The 20,990-nt window shown below is 42.4% G+C and overlaps 1 protein-coding gene across 3 annotated transcripts in view; it reads left to right on the plus strand.

Annotated features, from left to right (window-relative positions):
* RALGAPA2 (Ral GTPase activating protein catalytic subunit alpha 2) overlaps positions 1-20,990 on the plus strand; it is a 281,669-nt gene that overhangs the window by 93,237 nt on the left and 167,442 nt on the right. For all 3 annotated transcript variants that reach the window (XM_059898891.1, XM_059898892.1, XM_059898893.1), the window contains exons 15-18: positions 3,111-3,348; positions 6,342-6,506; positions 16,219-16,356; positions 17,834-17,931. In XM_059898891.1, coding sequence (XP_059754874.1) covers positions 3,111-3,348; positions 6,342-6,506; positions 16,219-16,356; positions 17,834-17,931 — 639 coding nt within the window. The remainder of the gene's footprint in view (positions 1-3,110; positions 3,349-6,341; positions 6,507-16,218; positions 16,357-17,833; positions 17,932-20,990) is intronic.

Below are 20,990 nucleotides of genomic sequence, written 5' to 3' on the forward strand. Positions count from 1 at the left end.
AGGTTTGCGGAGGTGAAGCCTATAAGCTGCAGGAAGTCATGGTTCTGTCCTTGTCTAGTAATTAGTCAATAAAGTGAGGCCAGTGCAGGACACAGTGGGCATCTTATACCCACTCCTCTGCTTTTAAACCTGGAGCCAGCGCCATGACCACATGTGAGGCTGAGTCCTGGCAACTCGGCCAGTCTCTGCATTCTCCTTCCACTCTGGAAGATTATATGTATATGTTTTAATTTATTTATTTTATTTCTGGCTGTGTTGGGTCTTCATTGCTGTGCGCGGGCTTTCTCTAGCTGCGTTGAGCGGGGGCTACTCTTCGTTGCCGTGTGCAGGCTTCTCATTGAGGTGGCTTCTCTTGTTGTGGAGCATGGGCTCTGGGTGCGCGGGCTCTAGGTGTATGGGCTTCAGTAGTTGTGGCGCGTGGGCTCAGTAGTTGTGGCTCACGGGCTCTAGAGCGCAGGCTCAGTAGTTGTGGCGCACAGGCTTAATTGCTCCACGGCACGTGGGATCTTCCCGGACCAGGGCTTGAACCCGTGTCCCCTGCATTGGCAGGCAGATTCTTAACCAGTGCGCCACCAGGGAAGCCCCTGGAAGATTATATTTTTGATCTACCATTTATTAATTTTATTGTGTATATGCACTTTATGGTAATGACCTCAAACTCATTTTGAAAACAGGAGTGTAAAAAATGAATAAACAGAAGCTGGCATTTTAGTCAGAATAAAAATGCGTAATAAAGTACTAATAACAATAAATGGTAACATGATTTTAATTTTTCCTTTTGCATTGTCCTTAATTTTTAAAAAATTCATTCATCTTAAAACCCGATTTTTAATGAGTGTTTAGAACCTTCTTTTCAATATACTCAACTATTTTAGCTCAACTTTAACATTTTTACCCCTTTAAAAAGTGTAGTTAACATGAATTGAAACAGAGAACAGGTACATTGTCATGAGGGTCACTTTAAATATGATTTTTCAGGTGGTCAGAGCAAGCTTGTCTAGATACAGACTGCTTTCTTTTTCTCAAAGTTTTCCTAGGTCTATATTAGAAAAATTTCTCTTTTAATTAAAAAGCAGTCTACGGCCATACCACCCTGAACCCGCCTAATCTCATCTAAATTAAAAAGCAAATTCACCCCCATCCCATGCACAGTACAACTCCTGACAGCAGTGGGAGCCTATTTGCATCTGGGTTGGGCAGAGATATTGGTGAGTTGGCACCTTACCTGGTACATTTTAGCTCTGACAACAGATCAGGGAGGTTCCCCAGACTTTGGCTATAAAGATTCCCTCTACTAAGATTAGGAAAGCATCTGGGGCTCATCTGAGATGGACTTGGCACTTCTTTCAAGGGAGATACATTTTGTTTTTTTGTTGTTGTTTGTGTGGTTTTTTTTTAAAGATTTATTTTTTATTTATTTTAGTTTTAGTCTGTGTCGGGTCTTAGTTGAGGCACGTGGGATCTTCCTTGAGGCATGCGGGATCTTTCGTTGTGGTGTGCAGTCTTCTTTCTAGTTGTGGCATGCGGGTTTTCTCTTCTCTAGTTGTGGCGTGCAGGCTCCAGGGTGCGTGGGCTCTGTAGTTTGCAGCACGCGGGCTCTCTAGTTGAGGCGGGCGAGCTCAGTAGTTGTGGTGTGCGGGCTTAGTTGCCCCATGGCATGTGGGATCTTAGTTCCCCAGCCAGGGATTGAACCCTCGTCCCCTGCGTTGGAAGACAGATTCTTTACCACTGGACCACCAGGGAAGTCCCAGGAGATAACATTTTGAGTTGAATTTTAAAGGATGTGGAATATTTTGTCAGAGGTGAGGAGCTGGGCACTTTGGAGGTAAGGAAATACCCAGAATACATGCATAATTGTCTTGTTATAGGGTTGCCCCTGCGAGCAGCTGTACTACTGTGGACCGTGAGACCAGGGGGACTGAGTGACTCTTAGGGAAACGAACTCCGATGGGGGAAATGCAGGCTGCTTCCTGGAGGCTGGGGGTGGGTGACATCAGGAACACCCAGGAGGAAGTGACGTCCAAGTTGTGACCTGAAGAGTGGGCGGAAGTTAAAGAAGTAAAATGAGGAAAGAGAGGGAGGGAAGGGTATGTGCAGAGGCCGGGAGCAGGAGAGGCCAGGTGGGGGGCCTGGAGGGCTCTCAGTGGAGGAAACTGAGTTCTTTTCACGACTACGCTGCGTGGCAGGTGCCTGCGGGACAGGGCACATGGGCTACCAGTGAGCAGAGAGAAGGGTCAGGAAACGAGCATCTCGAGAGGTCTGGATTGAACGTGGACGGTGAGCAGATGGTCACTGGAGCCATGAGGATGGGGACCAAGGCCTCGGCAGAAGGTGGGGTGGCAGAGGATGGAGCGAGTGTGGAAGATGGAGTGAGTGTGGGCCATTCTTTCAAGAAATTTGGCTTTGAAAGGGGAAGAAGGGGCTGTAGCTCGAAAGGGACATCAGGGCTCAAGGGAACTTCTGTGGGGTTTTTTTTGAGATAAGGAAGAATTGGATCATGTTTACATGCTGATGGATAGGAGCTGGGGAAGTAGGATGGGCAGGGGGTCAAGGTGAGGTGGGGTTAACAGAAATGCAGAGTCTGAGGAGGAGGCCAGGAGCAGGGTTCAGGGTCGGGGAGGGGGGCACGCAGGAGAGCAGGGCCCCCTCCCTGCATGGCCTGCAGTGGGGGAGGAGCCAGGCGGATGCAGGCCTGGTTGGCGGAGGTCCAGAGCATTGTTTCCTGGGGTCTGTGCTCTGAAGTCTGCTTTGAGCTCATCTCCTGCCAGTCAGGCAGGAGCTGGTGGAGGCGGAGGTTTACCTGCAGAAGACAAGGCTCGGAGCGGCCCTTGCAGGGAGTGAGGGAGCGAATAGGCTCCCCAGGTCCCGCCAGGACCAGCCACAGACACTAGGATCATTTTGATCAGTGTCTGTTCAGAATAACTAATTTCACAGTAGCTCACATCTTGATTGCAGTTGATCAGATGCATTTTGAGAAATTAAACACAATATCCCCAGGCGCTTTTTATGTTAAAATTCATTTTATTAATAGTGATTTTCAATGTTTTGTCGAAAGTACACTTCTTCCAAATGAAGATGATTGAATTCTCCTGTTGATTGGTCGTTTTCAGACGCTCCTAGTGGCCTGGATCCGCGCAAACCTCTGCGTGTACATCTCTCGGGAGCTCTGGGACGACTTCCTCGGGGTGCTGTCCTCCCTCACGGACTGGGAGGAGCTCATCCACGAGTGGGCCAGCATCATGGACTCCTTGACGGTGGTGCTTGCCAGGACCGTGTATGGAGTTGAGATGACAAACCTACCTCTGGACAAATTAAGTGAACAGAAGGAGAAGAAGCAGCGAGGCAAAGGTATTTCCTGTCTGGCTGGGTGGCACCGGGCGTCTGAGTCTGGGGAGGGGTGTGTATTAAACACCAGGCAGTCGACACATGGACTTTCACAGTCAGCTGAACCAGCTGTACAGACGGTATCTTTTAACGGTGGTGTTCGATCGCGTCTCCTAGCACTGTGTCCCCTCAGTGAGGATGACGGGCCGGCTGGGAAGAAGGAAGGAGGAGGATGGGGAACAGTAGTGATAGCGGCGGGGGCCGGGTGCACCTTCTCTGCCTTCACCCTCAGGGGAGCCTGTGAGGTCCATGCCACTCTCCCCACATCACAGACCAAGAAACTCAAGGGCAGAGTCCACAGGGACTGGCTCACTTGGGGTCACACAGCTAAGGAGCGGTAAAGCCGGAAATCAAAGCCAGGCAAGTCCCACTCAAGGCGCCCCACTGTTTATTATCTATTCTGCTGCCCCCCCTCGGGAAGGTGGAGAAGTTCTGAATGCTTCACATGGAGTCTTTTTGGCTTTTTTGGGTTTCTGGGTGAAAACTGTTGTGAGACCTGGAGTCAGATCAAGGCGGGAAGCCTCAGCGCTGGTCTCTGTTGGGGGTGACACTCTGCAGCCCGTCTTCATTACTGTTTTTAAGGCTGTGACGCAGTCCTTGGATTAATTCCCTGTACTCCAGCTTATTGTGTAAAGATTTTGAGGCCGCTCATAGAAATACACATAATACAATGGATAAAATACATAAGGACACTGGGACGGAATGAACAGGGGTGGAGCTCCGGGCATGGATAAAATGCCAGGAGGCACGGTGAAGAGCCTCGGTGCTGCTGGGGAGGCGGGAAGGGGGCCACCACAGATTCAACTCTGATCATCACAGAGTAACACGGGAGAATCACAGAGTGCAAAAGGTGTAAACAAGCTACTTGCTTGGCTTGTCCTGGTCCTGGGACCTGCGAGGAATTTTTCCTCCAGAGACTTACAGAGAGCACGTTACTTGCTGTGGTCGACTACAGCCTCGACAGTGGTCTTAGTGTAGATGGTGTCAGTTAGCTTTGCTGTGTGACAGGGCACCCCAAAATATAGCGGCTTCAAATAACACCATTTATTCAGATCATGATTTTATGGGTTGGCAGTTGTGCTGGCCTCACAGCTGCGTTCGCAGTCAGCCGGGCTGTGACATGCTCAGCGAGTGGCAGCTCCACTGCTAGGGGTTAGCCGGCTGTCGGCTGCACAGTAGGGGTGACGGGGCCGTACATCTTTCATCACCCAGCAGGCTAGCTCAGGCTGTTCACCTAATGGCTTAGGGTTCCAGGAGTAGAGGAGGACATGCTCAGATTTTCAGGTACATTTCAAATCTCTGCTCGCTCAGTTTTGCAACCAAAAGTCATGTGCTGAAGCCCAGAGTTAATGTGGGAGAGGATGACAGAGGATGTGGATACGGGGAAGTGTGAACCAATTATGATTAGTTAACTGCAGAGCCATGTAGTTAATGTGACTGATTCCTAGAATGTCTTCATTGCAGTCTGTGAGTGGCTTGCCAAGGCACCAATTAGTAAGAGCAAGTCAGTGAGAAACCAAAACTAACTAGTTGAAGTATGGGGCATTCCAGTGGAATTGTTTAATCCCCGTTTAGATTTAGGCTGTCTAAAGCAATGTTCTCACATACTTTAGCAGAAGATCCTTTTTTCTCCCTAGTTGAAGTTGTAAGGAGCCCCTTCCTTAAAAAATATATTAGATGGAGATTTGGGATTGAAGTCAGGGCAGGGAGCCCAGAGCCTGAGCCCTGGGCCTCTGTAGTGTCCTCCATAGCAGCTCTGAGGGCCTCTGTGTAAACCCAGAGTCTGGGAGGGTCTAGGTGCTTCCAGACAGGAACTTGGCTCCCTGGACTGTGGCCCTCAGTCCAGAAGAGTCTGCCTGACTGGGGCGCCTTTCAGGATGGAGGGGAGAGGCTGAGACAGAAAGTAAGGACTTTCTCAAACTAACCACGCTCCCTGCCTCCTGGAATTCTTATAATCCACCCTCCCCTTCAGCCCCCAAAATAGTCTCTTCCCTCCCACTATGCGAACACAGATTCATAGGGAGAGATAGGCTTGTCTTAGGAAGGTAAACAACTTCAAAATATGCTATTTTCAAGAAAGATACAGAACAAGTTTAACTATTTAATTAATGACGATGGCAAATATTTCTGATTTATTTATTATATTGCCTTATTCTAAAAACACATTTAAATATCCATTATAGAAATACTTGCTGTACAAGCACTAGATCTGTGGAAACAAAGTACACTCTCAGAAGAATCTGGGTGTGAAAACGAGCCACAGGTGGCAGCCAGCAGCCACATCGTACACGTGCAGAAACCTCTAAGTGCCTCATTCTCTTTTTCTTCTGTATTTCTTTTGATCCTTGACCACTTACTTAAAATACTTGTCCAGAGCAGTATGAGAGGAGAAAAAAGGTGATTCACAGATCTGCAATATTTTACTGTTTGGAGCTTCGCTTAAAATAGGATTTTGTATTGTTTGTAGAATTTCATTAACTTTGCTTATTTGACTATAATTAGAGTTTATGGGCATAAATTTCTTTCGGGGATTCATGGAGAGGTTGGCGTCTACAGGATGGAATACTGTTCTAAAATCAGGATCTCTAATTTACTGGTTTATAGAAGACAGTTTTTGGAGTATCCTGAGAGCAGTGGTGTAACTTCATTTGACATTGTTCTTATACTGAGGAAGATTTATTAATGTTGTTTTGTATATTGGAATGAGTACTGTGAAGATATGCGAATTTTCATGAGACCGTTAAAGATGCTTGAAAAATACTTTGGCAGCAGGAATTTTCATATTCCTGATATATGAATAACTCCCTAAATTGTAGTATAAGGAAGTGGTACCTAATCTGCAGCAAGAGAATCTGCTGACTTATACATCATTCTATGTATGACGTTTGCTGAGCAGCACAGGCTATGAAAGGAATAATAATGAATTCAGTCTCTGGATTATTTTTCTTGCCTCGTAGGCTGTGTTCCAGATTCTCAGAAAGGAACCACAGTGGGGAGATCCTTTTCTCTGAGCTGGCGGAGCCACCCCGACGTGGCCGAGCCCATGCGATTCAGGAGTGCCACCACATCCGGGGCGCCGGGAGTTGAGAAAGCGAGAAACGTCGTCCGCCAGAAAGCAACCGGTAAGCACGTGTTCTAGTATTTCTCAGAGGAATGGATTTATAGGAATCAAATGTTTTTAAAGTTTTAAAATTCCACTCAGAACTTAAACACCAGGCCTTTTATTAACTGAGATGTCTCTGTATCTTTTCAACTTTCTGTCTAACTACTTTCTGAATCAGTTTGTGACATTTATTTCTAAATCCTTCATTGTGAAAAAGAACTTGAGATGTTAATATCGAGTGAGATATTTGTGCAAAAGAGAGAAAATAGATGTTTTGTTTGACCCTTGAGGAAAATAGATTCTTAGTAATCACACAACCAGTTGCATTGTTGTTGTTGTTGAACAACGCTGATCTGAAGAGAGGGTGGAAACTTATTCCAGCAAAGAAAAGGAGAATAAGGGCTTAGTTTTCAGGACTGGAAGGAGACATTTACATTTTTTGCTTCTTTGGAAAATGGAGCTTTACATGCCTGTAGATGTTGACCTTACAGGCTGTTAGAATTAACAAGAACTTGACCGGGAACCTCCAGTTAATCAAACTATTGCTGCAGTTTACTCTTAAAAAGAGATAACTCTTTAATAAGTAAGCTTGTATACAGTTTTTAATAAGAACAAATAAAGCCCCGAACCTTCCCAGTGACTTTGAGGCTGTAACTTAAGTTTAAAACAGATTCCTATGAGTTTTTCTCAGATTCCTATAGTTTTTCACATCAATAATACCATGCAATTGTAATTGATACTCAACATGTTGACAGCAGAGAGAAGGTCACAGTTTCCTCTGGTCATAAATCAAAGATTCATGGACACTCAACATTTTTTCCAATGCTTAGTAAAGGCTTACTACAGACAGCTTAGAATCCTGTTGGAGTTTTAATGAAAATATATTACGCCTTAACCCTAACTCCTCCTTGTTTTCACCATAGTATTTATTTGTCATTGTCACCTTATTTATATCCTCCTGCTTGCTTCCTCCTCTCCCTGAGGAGAGACCTAGTTTCTGGTAACGGGCAGCTTTGGGGGAGGCTTATTCACGCATTTCCTTTCTCATCCCAGCTCCTAAAATACCTTTCTTCCATCACTGGATCCTTAAAAGGGATCAGAAGAGAAGTTTGTGACAAAGGTGGCATCATGCCTGAGCCGCCCAGACTTCCTGCTGCCCCTCACAACCCCTGAATTACAGAGGTGATAAAAGTGTTCATTCAAAGCACTTTTTAAAACTTTATTCTCACATTTTAATGAGCAGCAAATGATTGTATATTGCATGTTCCCTATGCCACTGCTTGGCCAAAACACAGCCATAGGAGAGACTGCATCTTCGTTTTTCAATAGGTATTCTAGACTAGCAATACGGTAGAGGCGCCAGTAGGTTTTAGAAAATCTTCTGTGCCTTTATGCCCGTGCGGTTCTGTTTATCAGTGTTCTCAGGGGCCTAAAAAGTCATGCAAAACTAAGAGCTTTTATTGGGTTGGCCAAAAAGTAACATCTTATGGAAAAACCCAAACGAAGTTTTTGGCCAACCCAATACAAAGTCATGTAAAGGTCCTTGTAGAGTATGTCACTTCAACACCATAAACTTGGCCTTTGTAGGATTCATTCAATTAAAAACACTTGGAAGCATAACCTTTAAAAGATGATGAAGATGAGAGCTATTGAGCAGGACAGATCTATTATCTTCATGTATTCTACACACATACATGTATGGATATGTAAACATGTATTTCCTATTTTATATTTTTTAATATTATAAAATATTTGACTCTTTTGTTGCCTGTGAAAACAATGGTTTTTGAATATTTTATTATATCATGCTGTTTTATAAGTGTAATCTACGTAGACTACATGAGCTTTTACTCACTTCTATTATTTTTACGTATTTTTAGTCTTTTAAGAAGGCCCAGAACATTTTCATGGCAGATTTTGGTTGTGTAGAGGCCACCTTTTAATGAGAGAACAGCAAGCAGCTCATGACATTAGTTTGTGCACTGTTATCATGAAGATGTTTATTATGGAAGACCCATTTGAAAGTGACCTTTTTTTCTAATCCCAGTAAGAGAATATTTTAAGATTATTCTATTATAATTTGCCCTACAGACTACACTTAGACGAGAAAATGTCAGTGATGGTGGCAGGAGGGAAATATAAAATCAGCAATTGTGGAGTAGGGGAGTGACAATTAATTTAACAGAGAATGAACTCGTTTGCACCTTAAAGGACTGGCAGGAGGAGTCTTAAGAATGACAGAGTCAGCCTCCATTCCTGAGTATGAACGATGCTAAAACTTTACATGTCTAAAGTGAATGGTTAAAGCAAGTCAATTAATTTTCACACAAAATAATCTATATTTTATTATCTCTAAAATATTTAGTGATCAGTTTTGGAAAAATGCACAATTATTTGAATTATAAGAGGAAAACGTTTTAAAGCAACACTCAAATGAAATGTCCCTGACATTGAGCGTTAGATAAATCTTTTAGGAAATTTGCAGTCAGTCAGTTTGATGTTTACACGGAAGTCGTTTTCACCTAAATAGTATCTTATACGTTTGTGATTATGCTGTAATCAGTTCTGCAGACAGTTCTGTAGAGCTGGGAATTCTGGTAGAGAGAGGGGGAAGACAGGAAAGTAAAAAGTTTGTTTTGCTTTTTGCAAATGTGTCACTACCGTTTGTAGTTGTATTCCGTTAATGTTAAATAAAATCACGTGACAATAATACAGCAAGTAAACCTCCATATTTTTGTTTTAAGGATAAAACTGGTTTTACCGATGGTGGTTTCATATGTATGAGGCCTATTCTCTTCCTGTGTCCATCCATTTTCTCAAATGGTTTTGACTAGCAGTACATAGAAACTTAAGAACACCATAAATTTTGTACTAAGAACTTGTGGATTTAATAAGCACGAAATGTGATTTAAAAGGATGGGTTTCATGGAGATTTTTTAACCTTTTTCCCAAATATCAGATCCTTTAATGTTCAACTTGACTTTTATGTGTTCTGAAGCTTTTACGATATTCAGTTTACTAAATGATTTGCTTTTGAATACAATCATCTCTCAGTAAACCAATTTTTGAATTATTGATTATTTATGAAACCATTTTAATCTTAGGTTAGATTTTCCCTCCCTCACCGTGGCCTTTTTGTTTGGCCCATTAGGAAGAGAAAACTGGTTGTAATGTCTGCCCAAGTAAACAAACAAGCTAAATGTGAATCTGATACACAGCAGAAAAAAAGGAAAGGCTCAACATACAAAGCATTATAAAATGAGATTGATTATTTGTGAAAGGCCTGTGCTCCCATGCCATCAGAATGACTGAAAGTTGACTGTATTTAGAGACTATCATTAAATACTGTGCTTTGTGCTAACTTCCTTTAAAGTTTGAAATGACCTCCTGTGACTATTTAAAGAGAGACCAGAAAAATAATAATGAAAAGGAAGTGAAAGATCCTGCGGTTCTTCTGACATGATTGTTGCTTTATCTCTCCTGGAAGCTAAGCGAAGCCAGTCTATCAGCAGCTGTGCCCATCTCTCTGAGGCTTTGCCCGCCACTAAAAGCGTCCCGCTTCTCCTCCACACCGTGAGCGCTCTCTTCCCTGGTCTATCTTACACCTCTTGCTCTCACAGGCTGTCAGGTACTGTAATGCTGTCTCATGTGGCCCCCCCCCCCCATGTCCCTGGGCTGCTCCCGCTCACCTCTGCACCTGGCTTCCTTTGTTAATTTCCCCACGTCACGCATGCCTACCTGGCCATTGCACTTTGCCTTTATTTTCAACGAATATCAATTGTTTCTATGCAGTTAAGACGCTTAGTAGCAATTAGATAGTCAGGCAGAATTTCTGTAACACCACTGGTCTTTGCATTCCCAGCTGAGCACGATAGTTTTTACGAGGGGAAAACAGCAATGCCTGCCTCCTGTGCCTTCAACAGGGAGCCTATAGAGAGGAAGGAAATCTTCATAAAATTCTGCAACAGTTCTGAGTGTGCCACTATTAGCATGTTTGCTGGGCCTCCCCAGCAAAACGAATAAACTGGAAAAATTCTGCAGGCTAGACTTCCTTGGAGTTAGTAAATCAAGTAATAATTCGTGTTTAAAGTAATGATCAGTTTATACAGATTCATACTGATTATTGAGCTTTGAGTGAAAAAAAAATGATAAAAATTGCTAATTTTCAAAACAAAGAAATGTTATTCCTGGCCTTCAGCCAGTTAAAATTGAGTTTAGCTACCTGTTGTTTATATAAAGTACACTTTCTGGTTTATTAAGATGTTACAGCGCCAGAAGAAATTTTTGGCGTGGACACCTCAACAAAAGGATTTACTTTGCTCTACAGTGAATAATTAGGTCTATGTCTACTTATTTTTCAATGATCCTAAGATGAACTGAATCTTCTTGCTAAAGCGGGAAATATTTCCATGTTCTTTTTATTTTCCAAAAGATGGTATTATAGACTAGTATTTATTTAATACTGGAGATAGCTTACTTGTGGCTTTGAGTGGCACTAAATCATGTCATACTGTGGTTTAGCAAAGCAAAATTAGCTTCATTCCCCTGATGAGAATCTAAAATATCATATTATTTAATTTGTAGAATATGAGGGAAGGCTAAGGACTGTGTTTCTTAGAAAGCTCTTTTTCCCTAGTAAATACTGAAGTTGGAAAATAGTAAGAATGGTACAGGAGAAGATGGCCACCAGTCAGTTAAATTACTGATGAGCATTAACTGCTTCATAATTTGGTTTTCCAAAAAATACTCCTGCCTGGAGATGATTAATAAAGTATTTAAAATACTTTGGCCTTCTATTTGGCTGATATACACCCATAAGGAACTTTCTGCATGGTGAAAAGTTTTCTTTTTTCACAACCCATTTTTTCCCATTTTGTTTAAGTTTTTTTAACTAGTTTGTCCAGAATGTGTTCTCACAAGAAATCTCTTCCTGTTAGTCATTTCATTTTGGAAGCTTTTTTCTCATTCATTATTATATTTTAGTTGACTCAAGATTCTTGATTCCTATATGTACATACACAGTTCCAACAGAAGCAGAATATGATTTAGAGCAGGGGTTCTCAACTGGGGATGAATTTGCCCCCCGGGGAACACTTGGCAATGTCGGGAGACATCTGTGGTTGTCACAGCTGGGGTCGTGCCACCGGCATCCAGTGGATGGGTGCTGCTAACCATCCTACAATGGAGAAGACAGCCGCCACGGAGAACCGTCTGGCCCAAAATATCAGTGATGCTGAGGTTTGAGAGACCCCCCACTTAGCGTGGAGTGAAGCAGGCCGTGCTTGGTCCGTGCTTTCCTGCCTCTGCCATCCTCACTCCTGGTTTTACAGCACAAAGGGTGAAGGGACCTAGCACTATGGTGACTTTGAGGACGCTCTCCTGATCTGTTTCATCTGAAAACCACAGTCGCAAGCTCCTCCCTCATCTGAAGCCATTTCTTCTTTTCCAGAAAAGTGAGCCACGGTCCCGTGTGACTGTCATATCAAGAGTCTGGGCCCAGAGAGATGCACGTCAGTCCCCAGTCTGAGATTGTACATCTGCCACTGACTGGCACACGAGAGAATTAAATGTGTGCTCCAGTTTGAATTCTGGTGTTGGCATATCTTGCTAACCTTTTGCTAAATACAGATGTAGTAGGCATACATCCGCATGTGCATAATACACAGGCAATTTTAATGTTGACCTCCTGGCCACACGTTCTTTACTATAAGATGATTGCTAATTTTGTTTTCATTTAAGTTAACATTTCTTGGTTTTGTTCCTTGTCTATATGACTATTCAACCCACCAAAATTGTTTTAATAACCAAAACTGTAGAGAGTTACTTACCTTCACCCACTATGACGTCTTATTCTGATCCCTTTGGGGCTCTTTATTTGGTGGCAGAAGAACTTTGGGACAGTCACAACCACCTATATTCCGTTAATTAGTATGAATAGCTGCATAAACGAACACTTGGGGGTGGAACTGGCAGTTTCAGTGATTTCCTTTTTTTCTCCTTTGTGGAAACAATTCTTTCCAGCTGTTTTGCAATTTTAACTGCTTTTATGTTGGGACATTTATCAATCTGTAGCACTTACAGGCCGTGCAGACGGTAGATTTTATTTTTCTTTGGGGAATATTGTAATAGTAGTAATTAGAGGATCAGTGATCTTCCCTCGTTCCAAAAGAGGCTTAATGGGACCTGATTGAAAGTCTCACTTTGCTGCGTCTGCATCTGGTTCTCCGGCTTCCAGGTAGTGCCCAGCTACCAGGATGTGCTTGTGGGCAGGGCTCAGGCTGATTCACCTGTGGTCCTCGTGGGACACGTCAAGGTTGAGTTGATTTATGTCTCTTGTGCTTTTCATAGGGTCAACTTGGTTTGTGCACAGTGCTTTAAAAGTTAGGAAATGGCACAATTAATTTGCTTGTGCAACCTCGTATGAGGGGTAAATGGAACCCAGAATTTTGGTGATTGAAGAATGAGTCTCAGTATGTTTAATAAGATGGAATAAGGAAGGCTTAGATTAAAGAGTGAATGAAATTTCTTCTGAAAAGTAGTCAGATTCCTGAATAAATACAAGTTTCTGAAGAGTTTACACACTTAATTTAATCATGCCGATTCTTCTCTCAGTGTGGGAAAAATTGAAATTAATCCTTATTCGATCATTTTTCTGGTGCTTTGAATAAGCTTTGGAAAGCAATGATTTAGTAGTGGTGTTGTGTAACTTACACTATCAAGAAGCTAGAAAGTTGGTGCTTTCAGAGTTTGGGTTATTGGGTTAGCTGTGCTTGAGAGAAAGTGAATGATTCGGTGAATCTGACGTAGAATTCAGCTCTTAGAAGTGATTCAAATTGCGTGATAGTCAAAACAGAGAATGCATTAGACCTCCCAGAATTTATAACACAATTTTTATATAACCTAGACTGTCCTTTTTATATTTTGCATATCAGATAATCCTCTACCTTGATATTTGCATATCAGTGTTAAATGGTTTTAATCTGTTATGAAAGAGCAGTTGCTACAGCTGACCCTGTAGAAGGGGCGCAGCCTTAACAAAAATAAAAAGCCAGCAGAGGGAGCTCGAGAACTGTTTAAAAAAGAAAAAGGAAAAAGGTATTAAGAAAATGTTTCTGATATTCGTTTGTTCATCTATACAAAACAAATCTTGAGTATATACTTAGTACAAAGTATGAGAAAAGGCCAAAAAGTGTACATATACAAATCAGGAAATTGGGTTTAACTTGTGGGATAAGGAGAATTTACATCCTTTTTTTCACACTCTGTCAACATAACAGCCAAGTACAGGGACAGCTCAGGGCACCGTCCCCACACAGCCTGACAGCTCCCCGGACCCATGGTTCTCCCCTTCCCTCCCACTCTTCTCGGCGGTTCCTGTCCCACCTCTTCCCATGGTTTCTGCAGGCTTGGACTCCCTCCATCTGAGAAGGCCCTACCAACAGGTTTACAAAAACAGAACATTAAAGCCACATCAGGCCAGCCTGTTGGGAAGGCAGACCAGCTGGCCATGGCAGGCTCTTCGTCCGTCTGTTGTCTGAGGACCAGTGGGGGACACTCGAGTTTGGAAGCCATGGTCCTGCGGCTCTGTTGCATCCCACCAGATGGCGTCGTTCTTTATCTTGAAAATGATGCTGCCGCTGTTGGCCCCGCTCTTATTTGTTTCTGCTCAGAGCCCAGAAACCAACATCTACCAGTTCTTGGCATCACGTTTAAGGGAATAAAACCCACTCTTCCCACTGTCCATAAAGACCAGCGGGTGCCAGTTATCTTTTAGAGAAGTAGGAAGCTCTTGGGCTCCCTCTGCTGACCTGCTGACATGGGATTTACAAGCAGGTTCATTAACGAGTAGAAACCCTTCCCAGAAGGTGTCAGTGTCTTGCATAACTAGAATAAACAATGAAAGAAGACAGCGGGAAGGATGGTCCGTGGGGTCCTCTGGCTTCTGTTGCCCGCTGCCGAGGAGCCTGGGAGTAGAGCCGAGGGGGCTGGTTTCTGCTCCGGGGTGCTGGGCGGAGCATCCCAGAGCACTTAGGATGTCCGGTGTTTCTCGTGGCTATTCAGGAGCAGGGAAGAGCAGAGACAGCCTGGAAGGACGAGGCTGTAACAGGTCTGTCTGCTCCTGCCACCTTCCCTTACTCTGCTTGTCCCCTAAGCCCAGCTTCCCATCAGTATCTGAATGGAGAATGTGGCCCAGGACTTTGCATTATAAGCGAGGGATCACACACATTTCACGGTTTTGAGGTCTGGTAACTTGTATCAGTGTACTTAAAAATGGAGTTTTTATGTGGATAGCAAAAATAAGAGCAGCAGTCCTTCGGTGAAATCCTCTGTGTTATATTTAGAACCTTCCTACATATACCTTCTTGGTTGGGGCCGACCAGCCCTTTGGATTGTGGCTCTGGTGAAAGGGTTACACAGAATGGGGGCACCTTGGTGGCGAGTTGCATTTCAGGTGAGGGATCAGGTGACACTTCCAGGTAAGAGGGTACAGGCTGAATTTTGATGAGTCCCCTTTTAGAAGGACTGAAACTTCAACTAATGAAAATTTGGGGAAAATATGGGTGTAGAGTTCCGTGACTGCACGAGGGAGCGTGGAGCCTGGGGGGCAGGCAGCGGTGGGGGTCACACGCAGGACCACGTGGCGAGTCCTACAGGAGGGGCGCCTGGGCGGCCTGGGGGAGGTCAGCCTCGAGGGGGGAGCATCAGGGGCTGTGTGGGTGGGGCCTGCTCAAGACTAAAGTGAGGGAGAGCTCCTGGCGGGGGATCAAGCCTGTGGGGGTGACCTCTAGGGGCCCTGGAGCGCGAGCCTGACGGACAGTGATGGGGACCTCGGGCCTCCACAGGAGGAGTGGCGCGGTCGCATCTCTCTCGTAGCAGGACCTCTCTGAGGCCACAAGTTAGGAGGCTGATAATGATGCAAGAGCAGAGGGATGATGGAACTCCAGAGCTGCGGAGAGGAGGTGGGGTGACTCCTCAGCACCTTGGGTTGTCTTTGGAGACTAAAATGAACCGTGAAGTTTAGAAACGAGCTTGGAGGGACTTCCCTTCTTTAGGGGAATATGGTTCATAGATATCTTAGCTGGGATCACCCAGTGGTCAGTGCTCAGCTGTGGTTTTCTATGTTATGACATATATTTATTGATTCTCTAAAAACACCAGTGGGTCGTTTTTGTACTTTAGTGATTAATTCAACCTTGCATTTGGTGAAATGTCATTAAATAATTACAGTATTTTATTTTGGACAGTTGTACATTTATCTGTTAAAAAGAATAATCAAGTTGAAATTCCCATTTCTTTTTATCTTCCTTTAGGGCGTGTGTGTGTGTGTGCGTGTGTGTGTGCGTGCGCGTGATGTTCCACTCTTTCACATGTAAGTGACCTTCCCCTGCATCTCCCGGATCCCTCTTCCCTTGACATGCCTGTCCCTGAAACTCCAATGACTTTCACGGTTCTCAACCATTCTGCTCGCTCTCCCTTCTTTTTTTCTTCACTTTGATTGAAAGAAAATGCTTTGTAGAACTTAAAAGACAAATGTACACTTGGAGTGGAATGTTACTGTTAACAAGTGTAGAAAACTTTATGATGTGAAAGACAGTGATCTTACTGCACAATTTTTGTGGAAAAAAATAGTATCTAAAACTATGATTTTTAGAATCAGTTGTTGTAAGTAGTGAAATTATTTTTAAAAATCTTGAAATACATCCCTGCATGTTCTGTGTCAATGCCCACAGAAGTGGAAGAATGCCCGCAGCCGGAAAATGCAGCTGCAGCCGAATCCGGCCCCCTGGCGGCAGCCGAGCAGCAGCCAATGGTTCGGAGCAGCAGCAGCCCTGACGTCACGGAGCCGCTGTGCTCAGAGGCCCCTCCTGGTACCAGCAGCTTCCCTTACTCACGCGGGACCGTAGATTCTGGCCGGGAAGAGGCTGCATGTCGTGTGGCTGTCTACATTTATCCTAACTATTTATTTCAAGGGAATTTATAAGTTGATTTGCAAGGATGTGATTTCTGGCAATGAAATATTTTAACTACTTATTTTAATCTATTTATCCAAATTATGTGTGTGTGTGTGTGTGTGTGTGTGTGTGTGTGTGTACTTTTTTCAAGTGTGCCATGTTTGAGGACTAGAAAAAAGTCCAGAGTGGCTGGAGTGGGTGGGAGGTAGAGAATGTTCACCACAGGTGAGGGAGGGCAGCAAGTTAGGGCAGAGGCAGAGAGGAGAGGCGTGAGGGGTGAGGAAAGGGCTGCGAGGAGAAACGTCGACAGTGAGAATGGAAGGCTGACCAGACTTGTGAAGAAGTTTATGAGCAGTGTGCACAGTCTGCTGAGGTTGAAGATGATCGCTTGTAATAGCATTAACCCACACAGCTTCTCCAGCAGCTTTTAGCAGCAACTGGTGTGGAGGGCAAAGAGGCAGATGGTTAGACCTGTAAACAGTGACTAATGTATTTTACAGTGAATGCACGTGTTTAAACGTATCTGGCAACAGTGAACACACTTATTTAGTTTCATGGGTTAGAGAAGAGATCAACCCAGCCATCCCCTAGTCCTTAATGTCAGGGTCATGCCAGCCTCATCAAATGCATAGGAAGTATCCCCTCTTAGAAATCCTCTTGAAATAAGAAAATACAATAAAAATAATTTGAGAAATGTATTATCTGAAAGATTTTCTCTTCTCCAAAAGTTTTTGTGTAAGATCATTATGACTTTTTTTTTTTTTCCCTTAAATACTTGGTAGAATCCATCGGTTGCTTGGAGTTTTCTTCTAGGGAGATTTTAAAGTACTATTCAAATTTTTAAATCATTATAAGACTATTCATATTTTCTTTTTCCTGTTTTCTTTTGGATAAGTTGTGTTTTTCTCCTAAGAATTTGTTCAATTCATGTATTTTTTTTTTTTCAAATTTATTGGCCCCAGACTACTCATAGAATGGGATCTTTTAAATTACTGTTTGCAGGCTTGGTGGTGATATTCCCTTTTATATTACGGACACTGGTTATTTCTCTCGCCAGCAACACCGAGCCACCTCACTGCTTCCTTTCCCTGTCAGCTTGCCTGGCTGACTCAGGCAGCTCTTGTCTGAGACCCCTTCCCCGAGGCTCCGGGACAGGCCTTGCTGCCTGCCCCCTGTGTGTCGTAACCCAAGACAGTGAGGCTGTCTGTGCCTCAGAGGCCAGGTCTATGGAGCAGACATGATCCATAGGCTACCAGTGTGCTGGGCCCAGATCTCTCTTTTTTGTACATCTTAGGGTACTTAAATTTAATAATTACCTACGTATAAAAACCTTTTCCAATTTTACCATCTGAAATATTCCTGCTGTTGATTCTCCCCTCTCCCAAATCTCTAGGTCAAAAGGTAGAAAATGCACAGAATGTGAGTTCTTCAGAGCCCAGGCCTGTTCAGGAGAGCAAAGGACATGAGAAGAAAGAACATGAAGGAATAACAGTAAGATCTTCTCAAAATATATCCATTTGTCATTAAAAATAAACATACAAATTATTGGCACAATACATAAATTTATTAGTGGTGTGATGCTATCTTTTAAAAATTTTTTCCATTTGGATGTGTTTTAGGGCCAAATGACCTTGAGACCTTTTAAAGTCTTGCCTACTTTCTATGTAAAATTACAGTCAAATTACAAAAATAGGAAAAAAAATAAACATGAAAACAGAATTTACCATCTGGTCTGTCTGTGCCCTTTCTATTTTTAAGGAGCATCCTTACCTGTCAAACAAACGTTCAGATTCCCTATTCCTGATATCACTTTAGGTTGTAGCCTCCACCTGACATGAGTTCCTAGATAAGTGAGATGCTGCAAAGATCTGTTACGGTTTCTTTTTTTTTTTTAATCTAAAATAGCATTTATTATTTTTTTAAAACACAAATTTAAAGTATAAAGAAGAAAATTAAAAAGTAGCCCTAACTCATTCATGCAGATAATTCCTATTTATTCATTTTTTAAAATTAGTATATATGAATAGAAAACTCAGACATCACTGAAAGGTACAAAATAAACAAAGAAAGTCTCTCCCTACTCTGCCCTGCCTGGAAGCTAATGAGTGTTAAATTTCCTCTGTCTTCATTTCTGTAAAGGACATATACCAGCTTACACATTCCGTATGTATACATATATTATATGTGTGTATTTCAATAATCAGATAAACACCCAGAGGCTCACCACCAGCTTAGGAACTAGAATATCTGCAGTGTTGTTGCCATGGCCTGTGGGCTTCATCCTGGTCCCTCAGAGAGCAGCTCTCTGTTGGCTTTGTGTTTATCGTGTCCTTGCTTTGCTCTATAGTTTTGCTCAAAATGTATATATCTCCAAACAATATGTCCTTTAGTTTTTGTTATTTTTAAACTTTATAAAGTGGTATTATTGCTTTGTTCACTCATTATTATGTATTTCTAAGTCCACATTGCAGCACGTAGCCCTAGTTCATTGCTTTCTTTGCTGTATGATACTCCACTGTGAATAGACACAGTCTACTTTCCCATTCTCTTGTTGACAGACATTTAGATTGTTTCACTTTTTTTTTTTTAATGAAAAATGAAGTTATGTACATTCTTCATGAAGAATGTGAGTGGAATTGATGAGTCACAGAACAGCATAATGTTGTTCTTTACAAAAGAATGTGTCTTTTTCCAAAGTGGTTGTACCACTTACGTACCAGCGGTGTGTAAAGAGTTACCATTCATCCACATTCTTGCCAACACTTACTATTGTCAGATTTTAAATCTTTTGAGTCAAGTGAGTGAAAATTGGATCTCATTTTATTTTGCATTTCTCAAATTACTAATAAAGTTTAAAATCTTTCCTTATGTTGATTGGCCATATGTCTTTCATCTGTTGAATGCCTACTGATGTCTTTTCCATTTTCCTATTGATTTCTTTGTCTTTTTCTCTTTTATTTGTACTAATTCTTTATATAATCTGAACACTGATCCTATATTGGTTATGTTTCTGGCGAATATCTTCTACCAGTGTCTGGCATATATTTTCACTTTCTCTATGTTGTCTTTTGATGAACAGAAGTTCTTAATTTTGATATTCTTGGTTATCGTTTTTGTGGTTATGTTTTATGAAAATTTTAAAATATCAGCTGCACAGGGATAAAAATATTTACCTTGTATTTATAAGTGTTTCAGTTTTGCTTTATACATTTAAGTCTTTCAGCTACCTAGAGTTGATATTTATGGAGTGAGGTGGGGATCCAATTTCATTTTTCTTTCCCCACATGGATAACCACTTCTGGGTCCCATATATTGAATTCATTTTTCCTTTATTAATCTGAATGCTACCTTTCTCTCATATATACTGCTTCCCAGATGTGTAAGGCTTTATTTTGGTGCTTCTTGAATCATTGGTTTCTTTGTCTCTCTGTCTTAATTACCATAGTTCCCCCACTTCCTTCTTCCTTCCTCCCACCCCTTCTAATGGAAGCTATTTTTCTACTATCTTTTGTCTTCCATTGTTGTTGTTGAGAGGTCTTCTGTTCCTCCTATTTGTTGTTCCTTGTTGTTCTTCATCCTTGTCCTTCAGTTTCACTACAGTATATTTAGGTGCATTTTCTTTTGCTCTATACGTTTGTCCTGTTTTGGATATGGTATATGTGCCGTGTGTCTTTGCATACTTGTTCTTCCATTGCTTCTGGAAAATTCTTGGTAACCATTTCTTCAAATATTGCCTCTTTTTTGTTCTCTCTGCTCTTTCCTTCTGGAATTCTGGGTAGAAATATATTTAGACCTTCTCATTCTGTCTTCCATGTCTCTCAAGCCCCCTTTCATATTTTCCATTCTCCTTGGCTATGTGGGTGCATTCTGGGTAGTTCATCAGATCTTTCACTCAGTTCAATAATTCTCTCCTTACACATAAATAGTCTGCTGTTTAATACTTTCATTGAGTATTTTGGTTCAACAATTATACCTTTTGCTTCTGAAAGTTCAAGTTAATTCTTTTCAAGTGTATCTTGCAGTCTCTCATAATCTCTTGTTGCTTGCTCATTTTTGTGATTGCCATCTTTTATTCCTTTAAAATAATCACAGGTTGCAATTCTAACTTCTTTATCATCATCTGAAATCAATCTGATATTTGTTGTTTCTGAGACTCTTGTGCATGGTGGTTTATTTATTTCCTTTGCTGTTTGGTGATCTTTGATTGTGAGTTCCTACCTGCTCATCTGAATCTACGGAAAACCTGGATGTCTGAAGTGATGAAGTTTCACCAGGACAACATTTGCATTTGTTTCTTCCAGGAAACAGGGAGTGCTACTTTAATCCTGGACTCTTGGTCCTTTTGCCACAGGGAGTGGTAACATTAGATTTACCCCTAAAGTAGCCCCATTTCACTGCCCTGGTTTCAGTTTGCTTTGGGGGGTAGAGAGAGGGTATGGATCACTTGGAGGTTTATTTTACTTCCTGTGAGCCCCAAATTTTTATGTAGGTTCTAGTTCTGTAGTTGGAGGATATTTCATCTCTCAGAGAATCAGAAGCAGAAGAACCCA

Source organism: Balaenoptera ricei, chromosome 15, assembly GCF_028023285.1.
Source record: "Balaenoptera ricei isolate mBalRic1 chromosome 15, mBalRic1.hap2, whole genome shotgun sequence".
NCBI classification, from domain to species: domain Eukaryota; kingdom Metazoa; phylum Chordata; class Mammalia; order Artiodactyla; family Balaenopteridae; genus Balaenoptera; species Balaenoptera ricei.